Raw genomic sequence first — 15,494 nt, 5'->3', positions numbered from 1 at the left:
AAGTATTTATGTCGGTAAATTATGATTGCCAAGAAATCCATCCTTGGAGGTCCAACCTGGTGATACCAGGCCTATTGTGACTCAGGAACAATAATTGGTAGATTTCCATGCAGAAACTCTCCTTGGCCCAGGATTGTCCTGGGACAAGGAGTGTGGTTTGTGCTGCGGCAAGTCTAAGAGATATGTGTGACATGTATGGCACAACAAGGTCATCCAATTGAGAGTATTATTAATTCACTTCAAGGTAGATTGCTATTTAAGCCTCTTGAAATACAGAGAAATCTCTGGACATACCATAGGAGAGGCTTAGTACAACTCGCAAGGTATCTCATAATATTTGCAAATGTATTTTGGGTGTTTGTGGCTTTCAAGAGTCATTTTTTTCACCTCTCACCCAACTTAAACCCACCAAACTTGTGGAAGATTAGAGCTGTGAAGCATCTTGGCCAATGGCTCTAGATTCCCAACTGGACTGACCATGTGATCTTCAGAGCTTGCTCCTGTTGAACTAAGGACTCTGGCAGGCGAAACAAGAGAATGAGCACAAGTGTCTCGCTTGAGATGGGTGGCAGTGAGGAGGATAGCTCACCAGATACGGCTCAGGTGGGACGTGAGAATGAATGAGATAGAACTGATGGTACTTGATTGCTTGTATCTAGGCTGGCTTATGTAGTCTATGTACAAGTGATCAAGCTGTGGTTGAGGTGACATGAATAAGAAATGATAATGAATAGAAAAGTCTGGAACACTCAAACACAGTAGATATCTCAACTAAGTCAGAACTTTCACATGCAGAGCGCGCGCACATCAGAGAACAAGGATATTGGGGAAAGATCAATAGTCTAATCTCGGCAGGGAAACGATGTCACAAGGCAAGTACGGAACAACAATCATGACCTACAATATACAGGTCATAGGAAGTGAGGTAGCATAAGATGTGAGAGAACAGGATCAGAGTGAGGCATTTGAGAGAGGACTGGAAAGGGAAATTAGGGGGAAGGCAGTGGAGGACAAGAGGCCGAAAATCCAACAGCTCCCTTTGAGGTATTCCTTTTAGAGTATATACTGTTTTATGCCCCAACTATGAGGTTTTAAAACAGAAGTGGCTTTTTGGTGTTGCATGAAAAACAACTTGTCCATAATATCATGCCAGGGAAATCATGGGAAATTTGGGTGTTGAAACTCGACGCTCTTCCTCAAAGTCCGCGCTCTCGCATTGCGCACCGCGAGCGGCGTGTCTGCGCTGATCAATGTATACTCAGTCGAAACCTAACCAATTGTATCGGTCTCGGCATCTCAGCTCAGTCTCACATCTCAGCTCCGGACACATCTCTCGTCTTCCGTTCAATCAAACTTCAGCCTCAAGGTCTCCGATCCCGAAGCTGCTTCCGCCGATCTCAAGATTCATTCTACGGCAATCAATTCCTCAAGTTATTCAACTTGGTGAGAAATGCACTCGAAGCATTTCCACTCTCTCATCGATCCTCATTGTCTCTCATTGCTAACTCTCCTTCTTCTATTCAGTTCCCTTCTTTCCCTTCCTAAATCCACTGCCTTAATCCATCCATTACTCTGACTTTGTCTTCCATTGGTCTGTTCTCTCTACTCCATCTATCAAGCATCCACCATCGACTAACCTCTTTTATTCTCTTAGTCTTTTACTTCCTGCTTGTCCTGATTGCGTCCGGTTGTCCATCTTCTACATCTTTCTTACCAACTCAGGGTCTGTTCTCCAATTTCTCTTTTTTTTCATATTGTCTTCTGTATTCTCATGCTCTTTGTTTTAGTTTCTGGTTTTTGGTTCTTTGAAATACAGTCAACAGTCCTTTATTGGGGACATCTTGTAGTGTAGTAACCCTAATCTTAAGTTTTTGGAAAATTGGGGAAATTGTGTAGTACATTATAACATTAATTCCCCAATTTGCCACAAACTTAAAGGACATTATGATAAGTTTGTAGTGTGATGTAACCTGATGTCACTCACATATTTTATCACTAGAGAACCAAAATACACAACAAGAGATGTGTGGACACCAAAAGGTCATGTATTTAATTCAAGTAATGGCAACCGTTGGACCTTTTAGAATGAGTGGAGGACTTCCCGTTGAGTCTGGGAGCCTCCCAGATCTCAATTTACACAACCAAATTCTTAATTTTTGACAAAAAGGGAATTGTTTTCCTAGCCCTACAGTTCATTACTTTCATGTGCACTGGTTGAATTTTTGATAGGTGTCTTAATTTAGGATTTAGAGAGGCATCTAGAGCTCTCTAAATGATGACGGGAAGTCATCCAGTGCAACACCAGAACTTAAGAAGGAGCCTTTCTTCTCAGTTTGAGCAATACTTTGACCAGATGCCCAAGAAGTAATCAAGTTTAAATCAATATTGATCCAGGACTCTAGGAGTCCCCGAAGCAGCCAGCCGACCCATTTGACTAACGTTAACTTATTCAAAACAAACCCTGATGAAGGTATGTTGGTTGTTGAGAAGGTTTTATTAATCCTTGAATCCGATGGGACGTGAACACAGTGAACAACATGTCAGAAAGAGAGTAGCAAGATACCGCACCAATAGAGCTTGTTTGTGTATGTCAGAGGGAACACAGCGTCAAAAGAACCAAAATCTAAAGAATGACACTTGCTCAAAGATGAAAAATGCTCGGCAAATGGTCAACTGCGTAAAACGATTTCTAATTTATTTCTCTTTGTATATATAGGTGTTGCATCATGAACGAATCAACATGGTCTTTTTTTTATTTTCGGAAGCGGTCAGACTTTGGGGCTTTCTTTTTTGCTAGGTTGGGTTTAGTCTACGGATTCGAATGCGGTGGTTTCCGCTGGTGCAGCACCCTCGTCAACATCAAAACTGTCCACTAAAGCTGGTACATCATCGTCGTCGTTGTTGGCCCCCGCAGCCATGTTGGGTGGCTTGTAAGACATCGAATTGGCTTGATGCAAATCCTGTTTGACAGAGACAGAGCTTAAGCGCTTGGACTCACAAAAATCGTAGTATATCAAGAGCAAAAGCGAGAGAAAGGAAAGAGTCACGAACACCAAGGGAAGACGCCAACCGACGCAAGTTGGCTATTGACTCGGCTCCTAATTGCGGCAAGATTCCAGGAACAAGCTCGGTCAAGTCCTTCTCCTGTCCGTTTCCATGGATCGCGAACGTATTGACATTGGCGGCACCGTGAACTGTGGCGAGTTTAAAGAGAAGGGTGAACTGTTAATCAAGCCAACACAAGGCGCCCGTTTCATTGTGGGTGGAGGTACTAATTGATAACAAATTGTAATACCTTTGGGGTTGGAGAAATGCAGGATCTTGCTGCCTTCGTCTTTGAACATGTTCACCTCTTCCATTCCGATCATCGGCTGAACGTTCAATTTTTTCAAAGCGGCTTGAAGTTTCTTATCATCGCCAGCTGGGCCCCCATTAGCTGTGAAGCCTTTTGGTTTCTTGATCTCCTTCCGTCGGGGTTGGCCTTTGCTGCCTGTTTATAAGAACCCACCAAGGAAAAACATAAACGTCACAAAGGGAGGATGCGATTGACCGACATTAGACTGTCATCACTGACCGACTTTCGTTTGAGCTTGAAGCTGTTTGAGTTTCTCGTTATTCATATTGAATCGATGACCGGAATCTAAATCGAGCCCGAAAAGCAAAAGACAGAAAAACGACAGAAGAGCTTAAGACTTGAGTAGTTGGCCAAGCCAATTTTTGGAGCAAACGATACAAAACAAGAACAGTAAATATACATTTGTTTCAAACGAGGAACAAAGCCGAGGTTTTTATCGTTCCGCCAATAGATCCGATCGGAATGAAAACAGTTCAAACAATGTAATGAGGCTTGACCAGCGCTTCAAGGTCAGGGTAGCTTTTCGGGCGAAGCGCAGAGCCAGACCAGACATTGGATGCTAAAGGAAATGAGAAGAAAGAGAGGAGGCTAGAGGGTACTCACTTAGAAGGATGAACCCTGGTGTGGTGTTTGTCTTGGATCTGATGCGATAGGTTCTGCCGATCGAGAAGCTGGGTGCGTCAACAACGCCCAGTCTCCCACATGGCTAAACCTAACAGGATGTAGGTTAAGCCAAGCTACATTACAGAAGCGGTAACTTAGATACTGTCGGACCCAACTCCGCCACTGCACAGGAAATAAGGCACAGACAAGTCACAACAAGCAAACGAACATCTTCCCGGCCATGAACTCGAGCAGGAAGATAACTAACCCAAGACTCGCCCAGCAATTCTCCCGACAACTCAAGCGCTCCCAGAAAATCTGCCATCCTCAATCGGTCAGTCAAACCATGCACAACTCAGTCGAAACTTCAAGTTTAAACATCTTACTGATATATTATTTTTTTCCTTTGTCTAGATCAGATTTACCAGTCAACTCACTCATCCAGATCATCCAGTCCCGAATAATGTTCAGTAAGACCTGTTCCTCTCATGCCGTACCTGAGGAAAAGCCGTTAATAAGTCTTTTGAACACAGAAACCAAATTGAAAAATGGTCGAAATCTACGTTAATGCCCTACGCTCGACCGCCCATAATCCTCTCTCATGGGAAAGGATGCAAAGTCTGGGACACTGAAGGCCGAGAATATCTAGATTTCACCGCCGGGATAGCTGTCAATGCTCTTGGCGAGTCGCTCTTTTGCATCCATCCAGCCCGTGTAAACACATACATTAATGTTTTTCTTTTCATTTTCTCAGGCCATGCGGATAAAGAAGGTAAACAAATATTCTGTGCAAAACTGCTCAAGTACCCAAGGTCCAGCGAAATAAGCAAAAAGTTACTCATCGTGATCATCCGTTCTCATAAAAGTTGCCGAAGTGATGTATAAACAGGCCCAGAAATTAGTGCATTGTTCAAACCTTTATCATAACGATCAAGCCGGTGAACTAGCTTGCACTCTAGTCAACCTCACTAAACAATTTGGGGGACTGGGATTTCCCCCTCGCGGCGATGCATCCTCGGCACCTATCCATCAAGAAATTCCAAAAGATCACAAAGTTTTCTTCGCCAACTCCGGCGCAGAAGCCAATGTAATTTGCAACATACATACTTTCCCAAAACTCAGTTTGGTTTAACGTTGCTTTCCGGTTTGCGAAATCATTTTTTCTTAGGAAGGCGCTTTAAAATTTGCTAGAAAATGTGGAAAGATCGAAGACCCTTCTGGAAACAAACACGAGTTGGTGAGCGATCCAAAAACGTCTCCATCAGAAAAACAAGAAACGAAACAATGCAGTTTTAACGGCCCGTCACTTGTCTTCCATCTAACAAAAGATCTGTTTTACGAATGGATTCCACGGTCGAACGTTTGGTGCCCTATCAGTAACCAATCAGCCAAAATACCAGCTTCCGTTTGCTCCCCTACTTCCTGGAATCAGGCCCGGTGACTTGAATGACATCTCTGCCTTGGCAGAGCTGATCACCCCAAATACGTGCGGAGTCATTGTAGAACCTATTCAGGTCAGTTCGTCTAATCCTCTTTTCCCCGCGTAAGACGTTGCATTCAATCTCATGATGGATTGGCATTTTGCTGTGCTGGTTTTTTTTTTCTTAGGGAGAAGGCGGTATTCTGGAAGCTTCAGAAGACTTCTTGCGGGCATTGAGGCATCGGTGCGATCAAGTCAAAGCTGTGTTAATTTATGATGAGATCCAAGTTGCGTTACCAAGCAGATAAGCACGATGATGGATCGCTCCATCGCTTTGAGCCACACAATCACATAACTCAAAGTGGTATTTTTTACTATATTTACGGTGCTCTAAATTCAGTGCGGACTGGGTAGGACCGGGAATCTTTGGGCCCACGGCTCTTTACCCACAGACTGTCACCCCGACATGCTCACAATGGCAAAACCCTTGGCCAACGGCGTTCCCATCGGTGCGGTGATGATGCGAGATCACGTTGCCAAGAAAATTGCGATCGGTTAGTTATTTAATCCCGTTTTCTTTTTCTGTTTGGATTCGCAGTTCTAATTTTATGTTTGTGTCATTGTTAACTTGGTGGAATCAGGCGATCATGGTACCACATTTGGGTGAGTTATCTTGAATCCGGGTGTCGTGCCCTCGTTTAAGTTTTTTTCTCTTTTACTTAACTCTGTCATTTATGGGTACGCATTGTAGAGGAGCACCTCTACAGACAGCGATCGCGAAGCACGTATTGGAAAGGATTGGCAAAGAAAGCTTCATGGACCAAGTGCGAGAATCGAGTCAACTCTTGAAGAAAGAGTTGAGCCGTTTGGTGGCCGAATTTCCGAGCATACTGTCTGGATCGGTGCGAGGGAGAGGCTTGATCTTGGGCTTGGAGGTTAAGGAGCACAAAACGCAACAGAGCAAAACAACAATCTCCCAAATCATCAACCTGTCTCGTCAGAACGGCCTCTTACTGTTGAGCTGCGGTCAATCTATCATCAGATTTGTACCCTCTTTGATAATCTCACGCTCGGAAGTTTATCAAATGATTCACATCCTTGAAAAAGTCTTGGCACATTTGAACTCATCCAAAGCTTGATAATCCTTTTCACTTTCGTTATCAACCTTCCTGTCACATACATCTTCACCCCAATCTCTTGGTATTTCTTTAGTTCCCGCCGACTGGGAAAACACCAAGAAAAACCCATTGCAGGATTCCATCTGTGCAATATACCCATATCCTTTGGAACAGTTCTGATCAACAGCTTCTTTGATGATCAGGTGAGCAACATTTAGTAAGTGTTGGAACTGAGAAAGTGTCACTGCTGGGGTATGTAATTCTATCTCAACGCTAGAGTTGATTTATCCATTGCACAAAACTAGCATCCGGGTGAGTGGTTAAATTTGTACTAGGTAAACACAAAGGACTGGGTCTTCCGTAAGGTGGTGCAAATCATGTGCATTACATCAATTGAAGCTTTCGTCGACACAACTATAATAACCTTTGAATGAAGTTAAACAAAAGCGCAAACCACATATTTACATCTGAATCTAGCTAAACTAAAACAAACAAGCATCTGATTCATACAATTCACAAAAAACTGCATACACATTTGATTGAAGAGCTCTTCAATTGGATAGATGAGTAGAATGCAATCAATCAAAAGCAGTGCCCATGAATCTGCCTTCGAGGGGTGCTTCATCAATCTAGTTGATTGACAGAATAGTGAATTACTGACACTATAAGGTCTTAGGTTAGAATCGCAACATAAGAGGCACAATTGCCAGTTTGGTCCTGAATGATTGGTCAACTTAGTATTCTTACTCCATTGAAATTATTTCATGAGCTGACTTACTATCAAAGGGGTCAACTAAGCTCTCGATTGGCCGATGTAATTACGCGAATTAGTCTGAAGTTATCTACGTGATCAATTAGGAATCTAAACACTCACATGAACTACACCTAAAACAAGGAAACAAAAACATCCCGCAATTAGTATGGGAAAATGGGGTAACAACCCGAACGAACTCACTCGTTTCATTAACTTCAACCTTTTTCCTTTGTTTTAAAATAATTCGCGTGCTGCAGCAGATGAAACACGTCAATTCAAGTATTTCTGGCTTCGTGATATGATGCGTAAGAACAAAGAAGCTTACTGTTGGTCATCCAACGTATAAGACCAACACAACTCGCATTGGAATGATGCAGAAGCATCCCTGAGAGAAATTACATGCAACTTTAGGAAGGTATGCGTGCGATAAACCATAAGTAACACTGGAAAAACGGACTTGGAAATTATCTTCTTCAAGACCTTCTTGGAGGTAGGGGTTTTGCGAGTAGTCTTACAGTTTTCCACCAAGTCGAAGAAATCGTGATGAAGGAGTGCAGATGAGTAAGTTTCTTCGATCGTCTCCGTTGGGAAACCTGGCATTGCGGTGCAATCAATAGAGTTTCAGAGGAGTATTTTAGATCGTAGTGCATCAAAGTGGTGCGGTATGATGATTTGAACGGCTCTACACAGCTAATCATAGCGTTTCCTGAAGGGGACTTATGTTAAAATGAAAATCTAACCTAAAAATTTCAACGCCTCGGGTGTAACGTAAACGATCGAGCGAGTGATCTTGTTAAATAATATGAGCTTAACAAAAATTCCAGGTAATACCTTACATCAGCTTTAAGTGTTTCACTAAATAGAAAATGCAACGACTGATGCAACCAACCCTTGAATATGTGGATCGAAAAGCTGAAAGACTCTCGTGCAAGTCAGAACTCTTAAATTCGCATCTATCATCTGGCTTTGTAAATTCAACATCTTCAATATTTTTGTCTTGTTTGATCTTGGAACGAAGCCAGTTGAATGAAAGAGTTCTGGGGGGTTTTGTTTTCACATTGAGGGTAACATTGCTGGCACGAGAATCAATGTTGCCGTCTTGTTTATTTAAAAGTCTCGGATAGATAATTGCAACTTTTTTAGATGTGGCTTGGCGAGCTAGTGTACGCGCTGGAAGTTGAAAATCTGCCGATGTTATTTCTTTAGGAGCGGAGTTGGTTTGTGAAATCAAAGCCATTATTTGATTGTTGCGCAGCTCGTCGGTGACGTTCTACATAAACCCAAAGTTATAATTTCAGACACGCGACGCAAACAGGGAATTAGAAAGAATGTCGCGTACGATTTGTCCTCCTATATAATCTGGAGTGGCCGAAATTAAGATCAGCAAAGAAACCATGCAGAGGGGAAAACGAAGTGCTCTGCTTACAACTGAGATAGCCTCTGTCATCAAACAACGGAATGATACTCAGGAGGCAATAAAAGGGTGTCCCATCAGCTTTATAATTGAGAAGAAGCTCAACGCAAGGGAGTCCCTGTTTTAAAGCTTGTCGGAGACGCTGGATTGATTGCGGACTGGTTCCAGGTCCTGAAGAATGTGAGCGAGAGCACAAATGTGAGACATGTTTAATTTCACGCTGCTGTGGAAAAAATATATACATTTATAGAATTCTTTACCTTGTAGGAAGCGACAATTCATGCCAATAATCGAATTTTTTTCGTGGCCTGTTGGGATATTTTCAAAATGGCATTTCCGACCAAACATATCGTCTGATTTGAAAACCTAAAGAAGAAAACTTACCTGTAGTTGCGCTGTCACACGGAATCAGAAAAAAAAACCCTTGTTGAGTAATATCAATGCACATCAAACAACCGAGTGGTAACACTAACCTAAAGCTGGGTGAAACCATGACCACTGGATTGTCTCTGAGGAAAAATGTTATTTTGATGCCCTTTTTTCAAGCGGGAGATAATGTGCCAAAATCGTTTCAGAGCTCACCTAAGACGTGGGTTGCTCACAACAAATGAATCGCCTGAAGTATATTCAAGGAATATCGCAAATAAGTCAATGTTTTTCACGGGAACGTCATGCAGGTGTAATTTATTGATTACCTAAACCTTTACAAGCTTTTTCATCTACGCCGCTGCGTAGTTTCATTTTAGTTATTTCAAGGAGCTTACTAGTTATGAATTGCTAGGAATGTTTGTGTTAGTTGGATTTGAACGAGGTTCAACAAGATCTAGTAGTCCACAAACCTTGAAGGTGTCATTATACAAAGACTCCAGTAAGTGTTGCCGACTCGCAACCAAAACCTGTGTTGAATGCGCCAAGTTGATGGTTTCCCTGATGGCATTCCCGTTGAGCATGTCAATGCCATTGGTTCTGGTACCATCTTTTCCACCGTACTCGTGATAATTATCTGCAGCAAAAAATTGCTCAAGACAATGATTTGTCCAGTGATTAAAAAGATTTTTGCTTACGCAGTAGATGCTTGGCACTTTGTTGAGCCTCTATGTGCAGTTGATTGATCCGAGACTCTTCAGTCCACCGATCTAGCTTTTCTTCGCCTCCTTGAACGATCAACCATTCTCGAAAAACATTGCGAGTCTCGGGTTTTGACAGCATGTATGTGAAAGATTCAAGACTCAATAAAGACAGTAGACTCGCTTTCATTTCTTCTTCAATGGCAGTTTTGTGGGGATAAGAAGTCAACTCTTTCCCATACATTGTTTCGAGCGGAGCATCAGCTGGGACAATAACCTCTGTGGAAGTACTGTTACCCAGATTCATAGCTTGCAGCACAGTAAGACTACGCTCCATTCGATCATCTGAAGAATTGAAAATTCTCAAGGGTTGATTAGGAAATTCAACGCGTCCGGTCGGCTCTGATGGTGTACGAGGTACGTGCGGGACGCCACTGTGGACAAATTAATGGAAAATTTAACGATTGGCTTCAACAAAGAGACTTTAGAAACACTGAACTGCTCCATGCTGGACCCATCATCACTGTCCGTGTCAAAATCACTTGAGGTGACTGGGATTGATATTAATGAGGACACTAGAGAACAGACCGTTGGATAATCGCCACGCGTGACTGCACAGATATCAGAGAATTATCAGCATTCATCACAAAAACCAGTTAGCTTCTAACCGTTAAACACACTTCTTAGTGTTTTTTGTAACATGCTCGAATGACTCGAAGCAACCTCTGATGAGGTGGAGGCTGTACGTATATGTGGGTCTTGACACTCAGCTTTTCGATGCGTTGGAATCTCGCCATGACTGGATTTCTGCAAAAGAAAGTTGTTGCCATATTCCACGAAGGATAACTCGACTTGATGAGCATTGAGAAACCCGACAACAATTTTCAAAAGTCTTGTGTGGCATACTGATACACACTGCGTGCGTTGACGTACATTTGATTGGCTCTTTGTCAAGCCTTGAGCTGGTGGAATCGCAGTGGTAAATTGACGACCGGGAGTATTACTCCTATCCATGGGGGGCTGATGGCGAGACATTCTGAAATCTGTACCGATATATCAAGCCGGAAGCAAGAGAGGAGATGGAGGCTGCTACACCAGAAAGTCGAGGACTCGAGTCAGCTCGAATTCTTCAAATGTTGAACGGAATGAAGAGCTTGAGGTCATGAAGGCTCATGAGATTGTGGCAAATCTTGCAGGAACACAGCTGCTTGACCTTTTTGAACTGCTTAATATGGACAGTTACTGCTGGCGCGGGATGTTATGACACATGATTTCATGTGTCATTTATTTCACACACTTTTATGGGGTTTGGTTTCTCACCAACCCAATCATGTACATATTTTTGGCCCATAAATAGTGATGCCTATCAAATACATTTCCCATTGGGGGAGTTTTCATCTCATTCTCGCCATTTCCTGATATCCCAGCTCTTCACGGGAGATCGAGCTGACGAAGTTGAATTCAATTTCTTGATATGCAGCGCCATGCAGTGAACCGATTTTCTGGAATCCATTGTAGAAGCCTATTTGTCACTTGATGACGTTTGGCTTAATTTACCTTGCCTCGCGTCCCCGAGGTGACAACGAAGCAAATGATCAGGAAGCCGGAGATGTTTATCGAGGGCACCAATGCATTCGGAAGGGCATGCTGGTTGGGCTTTTGGAAGTGTGCACCGACAGCGATGTGTCCTGCAACTTTTTGATTCGCAATTGGGCTGCCATCAATTGCATGGCGAGATGAAAAGACGAAACTCCACTAATTAGAGATAGGGAATCAATTGATTGCCGCTGTGACTTCACGGTGTTACTTTAATCCATAGCACTAGTTCCCTTTGGTTTGAGTGCTCGAAGTTCTGTCCGCAACCACGTCGAATTTTTTTAAAATCTACCCCCCACACCCCCAAATCCTAAAAACACCCCTCGCCCCTGACAGAACTTCTTTTTCCCTATGCCCACTGGCGACCCCCCCCCCCCCCTCGACCCCCCTCCCGGTATCCGCCCTGGATCAGGTCAGGTTCTCTCGGACTCGATCCACAACCTCCGGGACGCGCATGCCGCCAACGACGCGTCGCCCGACATTGTCATGACCTCTGCCTCTGAACCGCGCCGACCCCTCGATGCTCGCCTGCCAGCGCCCCCTGTGACCCCAGCAACAGAGCCGACGTCGGCCTCATTTCTCCGATCCCTCCTGGCCCGCCCAGAAAACCAGACCCACGACGGAAAAGTTGTCATGGACACAATGCTTATGTCCCTGCTGCTGCAGCTCCTGGACAGCGAAGCCGAGAAAAAACGCATGATCCTACGAACGATGGAGGAAATGCGCCAGACCATGCAGGAAATGAAGCGCGCAATGGCGGACCTCCGCGAACTTCCGGGACGCGTCACAACCATCGAGGCAGGACAACTGCCGCGCAAACAGCCCGCACCGGTCAAGTCCTACGCTTCGACTGCAGCCAAGCCGAAAGCCCCACCTCCCCCTCCGACCAAGGCCGAGATGGTCGCGGCCCGCCCCGGCCTCACTATCATCCACGCAAGATCCGGAACCGCCCTGCTGAAGGAAGTAGGCGCGGAAATCACGGTCAGGAAAGTCAATGAGGTCCTTGAAAAGATGAACGCAACGGTCCAGGGCGAAAAGATCTTGGTAAAAGCGGTCCGATTCCTCCTGTCTGGTGATGTCTCTTTCTACTCTAAGAATCGCAAACAAAAAGAATGGCTCAATCAGAACAAACATGAATGGAGCAAGCAGGTGCACCCCAACCTCAAGGCATCACCGAGTACATATTCCATCCTCGCTCATGGCATTCCCCGCACTCTCAACGTCGACGTGTCAACCGTCAAGATCTCCATCGCGTCGGATAACGGATTCTTGGTAGACAAAATCTTCAGGATGAGGTGGTTAGGAGGGTCCAGGGACCCGGCGGACCCTCGGCGAGCCGGTACAGTCGTTATCTCCCTTACAGAACCATTGGTAGCTGATCTCCTGGTAAAACAGAGAGGTCTCTTTTTGAATGGGTGCTTCCATAGAGTAGAGCGTTTCAAGAAACTCCTGCCGCAATGCTTCAAATGCTTGCAAATGGGCCACTTTGGGAAGTGGTGTCGGGCGGACCCCAAATGCGGAAAGTGTGGTGAAAAGCATGAGACGCGTGATTGTCAGGACGCTGCGATCCCGGCGGGGAAGATTTGCGTGATCTGCAGAGACGCAGGGAAGGGGAAGGGTGCATGGGAAACCCACACGCCTTTTGATAAGGCGTGTGAGGTCAAACGGGCATGGCTACTTTCTAAAAATCATCTCCAACATGAATAATATAAACCCTACACTAACACATATTTGTCCTAGTAACTCTGTTGTAGACTCCTTTCCTCTTGTTTCAAGCAATGAAACCTTTGTGCCCTCTATTATTGTGCAGTTGAACTGCCACAATAGTCGAGTGACTACCTATAGTATTCTTAACACCAAGCCAGACTTGGTGATCTTTCTCATCTTACAGGAACCCTGGATCAACCCACTAACTTGTTTGCCTCCTGACCACGAAGCGTGGTGGAAATTCTACAGCCCGGAACATCAGCCAAAGGACCTCAGGGACAAGCACCGGGCTGTGTCCTATGTCCGAAAATCCATTGCCTCCCAGAACGTCACAGTTTTGGGCGGCAACAGTAAGTTTTTTATTGCTTTGGAGATCATGTTACTAACTGGGACCCGACTGCAGGTCCTAAATGTTTATAATCCACCAGGCACAACCGCAGGTATTGACCAGCTCTGAGGATGGCTGGAAGGCACAAACAATAGGCGGGTTGCGACGATAATCGGGATGGACTCCAACCTTCATCATTGCTTGTGGAACCCGCCGGGGTACCGCCATGTGCACAAAGACGCTAAGTTGCTCGTTTCTTGGTGCGGGAGACACGGATACAGACTTGTTTCTGAAAAAGATGCTCCTACCTTTTTGTCCAGCCGGGGATCAAGGACTACCATCGACCTCACTTGGGCGAATTTCCGAGCCTCACACCTGATCCACAGCGCTAGCACCACCTTGGACAATCACGGGTCCGATCATCAGAAGCTTGTCACAACGCTGAGACAGGCGCCTCCCGGACCATCCTACCGTTGGATAGCCCCCAGACCGGCGGACCTTGATTGTGTAGAGCTCCGTAGACGGGTGAAGACCAGTCTGAGCCATCTAAGCACCGCATCTCCCGTTTTAGACGTTGACAGTTTTGAGAGGCAGTTGACGGCCTGCTTGTTTGACGCCTGGCAAAGCCAGGGAAAGAAGGTCCGGATTGACCATGGAAAAGTGAAAAAGTGGTGGGACAAGGACAAGCTGAGTCCCCTTGTTAAAACCCGGAATAAATGTCGACGGCTTCTGCTGATGGACTCAACACAGTAAAACGCGGACCGCTTCAATTACTGGAACGGCAAGTTCCGTGAGGAGGTTAATTTTCTCAAGCAGGAACACTGGAGGAATTTCCTGGCTTCCTCTGATGCGACTACCGTTTACCAGGCCTTCCAGTTCACCAAACCCAGAAGCGGCGGGGGCATACTCCCACTGCGAGCCCCTACTGGCAAAGTGACCTCCAGCAGGGAGGACCAGGCAAAGTTGCTCTTTGCCGGGACGTCAGTAGTCAACAGCTACTGTGATCTATCGGATTTTCCCCTGAGGGAAACATCAACCTTTGTAGTGTATCCCTCCATCTCTCGGGAGGAGGTACTGGGAGTTTTGGATGATTGGCTAAGAAAAAGGCTTCAGGCCCCGACCGGATCCCTAATGAAATCCTCACGTCAATTAAAGACGAATTGGCTGACACCTTTTCCTTGTTATTCAATAGATGCATTAGAGAAGACTGCTTCCCCACGGCATGGCGATCCGCGACTACTGTGATCATACAGAAATTTGGAAAGGCGGACTACACTAACCCAGGGGCGTACCGACCCATAGCCCTTCTCAGCACCCTTAGCAAAGTCTTTGAGTCCATCATTGCTGATCGCGTCACCTTTTGGGAAGAATCTAACGACATCATCCCCGACGGGCACTCGGGTGGCCGTTGAGGAAAGGGCTGCAAGGACGCACTCATGGCGCTCACCATGTGGATTAAACAGAAGTGGAGGGAGGGTAAGACAGTCACGGGACTGTTCCTCGACGTGAAGTCGGCGTACCCTTCAGTCAACCCCCATCGCTGTAAGAATTTGGACAACTAAGATTTCATATTTATGTTAGAAACTGCTGCTAAGAACTATGTACAAGTCTAAGTGAATCTTGAGTTTTGCTAAAGAGAAAAGAAACTTCAATTCACCTAAGAGCAGGTGGAATTGCCGTGCTAGTAGCTTCTGATTACAAGCTGATGAGGAAGTTGAAAGAGGTCTGAGGAGGAAAGAAATGAAGAAGGGGATCGGCACGATGTGCTTGAGATAGAATGGGATCTGACAGAACGTTGTTCTTGAGTTAGTTCTGTTGCTAGTCGCTGTCACGACAGGTGAAGGTATTTACCTCTGCACAAGAGCACGCTTGCTATGACGGTTAAGTCTCTCAGTTACGGAGCGCGGAGGTTGCTTTAGGACTGGAGGGACAACATGCAATGTTAGCCATCTAATCCTACTAATGCCTCAAGGTGAGGTTTACTTACTCGTTCGGTGAGTCGATACGAGTGGCTAAGGTAGGCTGACGGGGAGTTATTCTGTTGGCTAGCGAGCTACACGAGATGAGATTGACGATTAGTCTGGGGAATCATCTCTCGACTCATTCGCAGTCCCTTTAAGTACTCACGATGT

General features: G+C 45.2%; 3 protein-coding genes across 3 annotated transcripts; 1 reads left to right on the top strand and 2 right to left on the bottom strand.

Annotated features, from left to right (window-relative positions):
* Positions 1–2,804: 2,804 nt before the first annotated feature.
* On the bottom strand, positions 2,805–3,620 carry PtA15_13A510 (uncharacterized protein; the record flags this gene model as incomplete). The annotated part of the gene is made up of 4 exons (XM_053162716.1): positions 2,805–2,960; positions 3,052–3,194; positions 3,296–3,490; positions 3,575–3,620. 4 exons carry the CDS (start codon positions 3,618–3,620, stop codon positions 2,805–2,807), a joined length of 540 nt encoding a protein of 179 aa, XP_053026664.1.
* A 579-nt stretch (positions 3,621–4,199) lies between these two features.
* PtA15_13A509 (uncharacterized protein) lies at positions 4,200–6,517 on the top strand (the record flags this gene model as incomplete). Its single annotated transcript, XM_053162714.1, has 11 exons — positions 4,200–4,292; positions 4,373–4,428; positions 4,492–4,640; positions 4,713–4,730; positions 4,825–5,045; positions 5,127–5,195; positions 5,287–5,472; positions 5,567–5,665; positions 5,779–5,932; positions 6,020–6,041; positions 6,130–6,517. 11 exons carry the CDS (start codon positions 4,200–4,202, stop codon positions 6,515–6,517), a joined length of 1,455 nt encoding a protein of 484 aa, XP_053026663.1.
* Positions 6,518–7,168: 651 nt separating this feature from the next.
* PtA15_13A508 (uncharacterized protein) lies at positions 7,169–10,766 on the bottom strand (the record flags this gene model as incomplete). The annotated part of the gene is made up of 20 exons (XM_053162713.1): positions 7,169–7,213; positions 7,275–7,289; positions 7,371–7,381; positions 7,452–7,501; positions 7,576–7,635; positions 7,708–7,843; positions 7,991–8,057; positions 8,140–8,520; positions 8,590–8,609; positions 8,677–8,835; positions 8,925–8,972; positions 9,049–9,059; positions 9,138–9,173; positions 9,247–9,280; positions 9,360–9,441; positions 9,504–9,667; positions 9,729–10,165; positions 10,231–10,342; positions 10,412–10,538; positions 10,665–10,766. The coding sequence occupies 20 exons, from the start codon at positions 10,764–10,766 to the stop codon at positions 7,169–7,171; spliced, it is 2,097 nt and encodes a 698-aa protein (XP_053026662.1).
* Between the last annotated feature and the right edge of the window lie 4,728 nt (positions 10,767–15,494).

This window comes from Puccinia triticina, chromosome 13A (assembly GCF_026914185.1).
Source record: "Puccinia triticina chromosome 13A, complete sequence".
Taxonomy (NCBI): Eukaryota; Fungi; Basidiomycota; class Pucciniomycetes; order Pucciniales; family Pucciniaceae; genus Puccinia; species Puccinia triticina.
The sequence above is the reverse complement of the archived record's forward strand: the minus strand, read 5'-3'. Positions and strand labels throughout refer to the sequence as shown.